Below are 5,000 nucleotides of genomic sequence, written 5' to 3'. Positions count from 1 at the left end.
TAAATAATAAATTAAAAATTTAAGAAAAACTAAGCCTGCAAAGGTTTCCGACCAATAATTTGTAATTTTTTTTTTTCCTGGAAACTTATTACCTGTTTTCCGCTGTTTTGTTATAAGGATTTAACCAAAACCTATTGTTTTTATTGCAACAAAATTTTAACTTAAATTTCCTTTTAATTTGATTTGTTTGCCAAAAATGTTTTGGTGTTAAATAGACCCTTTAAATTTCCTTTAAAATTGAATCATGAAATGTAACATTAAAAAAAGGGGGCTAAAAGAAGGACAAGGCTCCATGGGTTAAAGAAGTATTAATAAGGTGGTGGGAAAATGGGGCCGGGAATGAGTAAAGGTGGGTCTGGATAATTAGGGATAAAAAAAAACCCCCAAATTGGTTTTTTTAAAAAGGGTTAAAAGGAAAAAAAAATTTTTTTTAAAAAAAAGAAAAAAAATTTTTTTCCCTTTTTCCCTTTTTTTTGGTTGAAAAAAACGGGTTTTTTTTAAAGGACGAGACAAAGCGTGTCTCTCCGCGTCGCCACACCCGAGTGGACGAACGCACAACAGGAAATGCAGCCCCAACCGGCTACACTTTCCTCAGGACAACAAGCCCGTTGTCCTACACAGCCACGGTCTACCGAATAACAAGCCAGCTACTCAACAGGAGGGCACAACTCCCAGACCGATGACTAGCGAGTAACAAGCGATGCCCAGCAACACGAATCTCCCTAACACTGTGCCAGACCGACGAGAGTGCGTGTCTATCTCCGCTGAAGGCTAGCTGGTTACTGACTGTGAAGCTCGCATGCACACAAAATGGTGGAAACAAAGAGGAGGGTGGCGGGTCGTCTCCTCAGCATAACAGCCCGAGGGGCCCGCGATGGGTGGCCATAGGCTTCACATATAATGAAATAATAAATTAAAGGGGATTAAGACGGTGCCCATATATATATATATATATATATATATATATATATATATATATATATATATATATATATATATATATATATATATATATATATATATATATATATACACACACACAGTAAGTCCTCGTTATACGGTACATGTGCGTTCCTGAAAACCTTACTGCAAATCGAAATTACCGTATACCGAACCCATTATAACATGTAATAATATGGAATGCGTTCCAGCACGTCAAAAGTCACCCCTACAAAAATTAAAATACATGAAAATAGTCATATAAAAAAAATAAATAAAGTTTTGGGGAATTATAGGTGCGTCACTGTGCGTCGTGATAATATCCACAAATAACACACGTGAGTATTTCACTTGTGTTCAATGGGAAACGCGGGAAGAGACTGTTGTTGTGACGTCATCCACGTCACACTTCCCTAGTGCTTCCATTTTAGGGTAAAATACCCTAAACTAGGGTAATTGGACACTTCTTAGTGTAGTGTTTAGGGTAATGCATAAACTAGGGTAATTTTAGGGTAATCTGCCGTCCTATGGATAAGTGTGCTTGGAATGGTGCCAATCTGGTGGCAGACTGGTTCTCTTTCATGTTCGATTCATGTACACAATCATCCCCGTGACTTGTATCATCCCTTCACCCCCCCACCCCATCCACTTTCTCCCCAGTCTCCACTCACCCATCTACTACGCGTACACGTTTTGGACCTTCGGACGGATAGATCACAGTTCACACACAGAGTCAGTCACTTGCGATGACGAGTCCACACAGAGCAGCCGCAGTAGTGGCTGTAGTGTGTAGTCCTGTGTGTGTGTTTGGGGGTGGGGGGGGCCAATATTTAAACTTATGTATGATAAGGGTGCATTAATCAACAATTAATGGAAAACTTCGACAATCTAGGGTAAAATCGACAAAAATCTAGGGTAAGATTTCATCAACTCATGGAAGCACTGCACTTCCCGCGCCACCCCAGCTCAGTGCTCACTGATAGCTGACTTTTGGCGGGATGTTCAAGCATTTTGGCTTGACGCCTGGGTTTCCTGTTGTTTACATATCGCTTGTGGACACTGGGCTAGCTGAAGTGTTCATCAAACTCTCCACAGTGCTGTAAATTCGTGTTATTGGATGCAATAACACGAAAAGAAAAACAGCAGGTTTAGGCATTAAGTATTTCAAGTTTCCGAAGGAAAAAATCGCAGACAGCAGTGGTTTCAAGCTTGTTCCCGAGGTGATTCAATGTAGACAATGCAGTGATATGTTCCATGCATTTTACAAGTTCTGACTACAAGGATGATTTAAAGTATCACCTCTTAGGCACTGAGACACCCAAGAGTTACAGGCCACTGATAGATACCGCAGTTCCATCCCTTAATTTACCTCAAGGTAGGTTAAATTGATGAATTTTCTAAATGATTATTGTATACCTCTGTACTGCTTATAGTGCTATATAGCCTACCTGTGAAGCGAAAGCATTACCAGTGTTATTTAGGTATAAGCCTACTTCAGTTTCAGCCCCAACTCGTTTTCACTGATGATGTCATATAATTTTTTGCCAAAATATTTTTAGAATTAGTAATCTAAATAATAACATTAAGACAAATAAGAAAAAAACATAAGTCATGCAAAGGTCAAAACAAAAAGCTAATGAAACTGACCATATGAATGATATGTAGTTTTTTTTTTTTTTCACTAGGACTATATTACCTGTTTTCCTTTGCTGTTTATGTTATGATTAAGTGGATTATATTCAATAACAAATATTGAATATTTATGCTAACATTATGAATGGTGTGAACTTAATTTATCTTTGTATTATGATTACTGTTTGCCATAATTATTATGAATATATTTGTGCTTACAATAGACCCTTTAATATTCCATTTATTCATCTAATTAGTAATGCATGTAATATGTAATGCAGTTAAAAAAAAAAAAAAGGGGGGCGTAGGGGAAGAGATGAGACAGACACAGGCTCCAGGGTGGTTAAGTTAAAGTCAGTACTGTACAGTACTGAGTGGTGGGAGGTGTGGCGTGGATGACGTCACCACCCCTGTTCCCCCGCGCTGGGCCCTCTCGGATGACATGAGCGGATACCGTATCTGTGAACTTTCTTACCGTATATCGAATCGAGGGTAGTAATTTCCAAATATCGTAACTGAATTTACCGGATAAAGAACTACCGTAAAACGAGGACTTTATATATATATATATATATATATATATATATATATATATATATATATATATATGAAATATAAAATTTTTACATTAACTAAGCGCTGCAGTTTCCTGAATACGTACTCCCTCTCTAATTCACTTCTTACCTGGAAAGGCGTTGGGATGTACTGTTCGCAGCTCGTTGTATCCAAGATCTACCAAACCCGTATTGCTGTTGCATTGCACAGAATTTTCCACTAACTCCTTCAATTGATTGTTGCCAAGGCCAATGTTGCGTAGTTTAGGTAGACCTTGTAAGGTTCCTGATGTGGAGAGGAATGCATCATGAATGTGACATACCAGAGGCTACAAAGACGGGACATTGCTCATGGGTAAGAAGTATTAATAAGGTGGTGAAAAAATGGGGCCAAGAGAATGTTATGAATAAAGAAGATAAGGAAAGTGGCTAGAGATAATTAGATAAAAAAGAAAAAAACAGCCATTGTAGTTAGATTAAAAGATTTCTTCTTTGTGAAAACGTAAGTGAAGTGCTATGGTAGGGAACTATTTGACGATGAGTAACTTCTTACCTGGAAGGATCTCTGTGATTTTAGTATTGGAAAGATGGAGGTCAGTTATGGACGGCGTGCCACCAAAGGCGTCAACAGGAAGGCTACCAAGAGGATTATGGGAGAGGTACAGGATCTTAAGAGTAGAGGAAGTGAGCTTGGGAAATCCTTGCAAGTTGTTAACCCTCAAATCAAGGGACAAAAGCTCCTCGAAATTGCTCAGGATAGAAAAAGGGAAGATGGAGATATTATTCAAATTAAAGATTAAATTTCGTGCTGTGGAGGCGCTGTCAGAAAGGGCTGCATCTTCAATCTTTTCCAAGATTCCATCAGTGATCCATATCTCTTCGAAAGTAACATAATTAAAAGTGCCGTCACGAAGGATTCGCAGCTGTTTGTTCTGATGAATTGTGAATCGGCGGAAAGCACTGGTTGGAAAATCGGCTTGGAACACTGCTTTAAGTTGCTCTTCGTCCTGTACCTTTGAACAATCCATATCCAATGAGAAGCCGTCCGAAGAAACAATGCATTCACAAGGTCGGATGTCTGCATCGTTCGGACAAGATGTGGCAAATTGTAATTCATTGTTGCCAAGCAACTCAAGACTGGAAGATCTGCCACTTGTCGCCACCACTGTCACCACCAATACCACCAAATGGAGCTTCATACTTGGCTTTGGACACCAACTACAGAACGAGAGAAGAGCGGAAAGGACTATTTATTTACAACAGCATGTGAATCAAAAATGAAAAAAAAAAATAATGCATATATATAACTACGGTGGGAGAGATAATGGTGGCAGGTAAAGAAGGTGGTGAGAAATAGTAAAGCGTGGGAAATGTGAAATGTGTCCTGATAATTTGTTCCGTGTTGATTAATGAAAACAATTGCAACATGCTTCCAAAAGTCAAACGAATAGTCTTGCAAATTCATCAATTAAGTAAAATTATTGACTTCTTAAACACACACACACACACACACACACACACACACACACCGCGTAGTGTAGTAGTTAGCACGCTCGGCTCACAACCGAGGAGACCGGGTTCGAGTCCCGGACGTAGCGAGGCAAATGGGCGAGCCTGTAATGTGTAGCTATAGCTGTTCACCCAGTAGCGAGTCAAGTAAGTACAGGATGTATGTAATTCGAGGGGTTGTAGCCTCGCTGTGCCGGTGTGTGGTGTGGTCTCGGTCCTACCTAGTTATCGGTCTATGAGCTCTGAACTCTTTAAGTAGGGTAAAGGCTGGCTTGGTGACCAACAGGTGACCATGGTGAATTACACACACACACACACACACACACATTCTTAGAGGAAGCAGTAGATACCTGCCGAAACAATAAT

The 5,000-nt window shown here is 39.5% G+C and overlaps 1 protein-coding gene across 5 annotated transcripts in view; it reads right to left on the bottom strand.

Annotated features, from left to right (window-relative positions):
- The window catches only part of LOC123515640 (oplophorus-luciferin 2-monooxygenase non-catalytic subunit-like), a 38,137-nt gene extending 33,782 nt beyond the window's left edge, over nt 1-4,355 (bottom strand). For all 5 annotated transcript variants that reach the window (XM_045274459.1, XM_045274457.1, XM_045274456.1 and 2 more), the window contains exons 1-2: nt 3,679-4,355; nt 3,256-3,411 (exon numbers count right to left, since the gene is read on the bottom strand). In XM_045274459.1, the coding sequence (XP_045130394.1) occupies nt 3,256-3,411; nt 3,679-4,324 (802 nt within the window). In that variant the 5' untranslated portion in view covers nt 4,325-4,355. The remainder of the gene's footprint in view (nt 1-3,255; nt 3,412-3,678) is intronic.
- Nucleotides 4,356-5,000: the final 645 nt, after the last annotated feature.

Source organism: Portunus trituberculatus, chromosome 39, assembly GCF_017591435.1.
Source record: "Portunus trituberculatus isolate SZX2019 chromosome 39, ASM1759143v1, whole genome shotgun sequence".
NCBI lineage: Eukaryota > Metazoa > Arthropoda > Malacostraca > Decapoda > Portunidae > Portunus > Portunus trituberculatus.
This window is presented reverse-complemented; position numbering and strand designations above follow the sequence as displayed.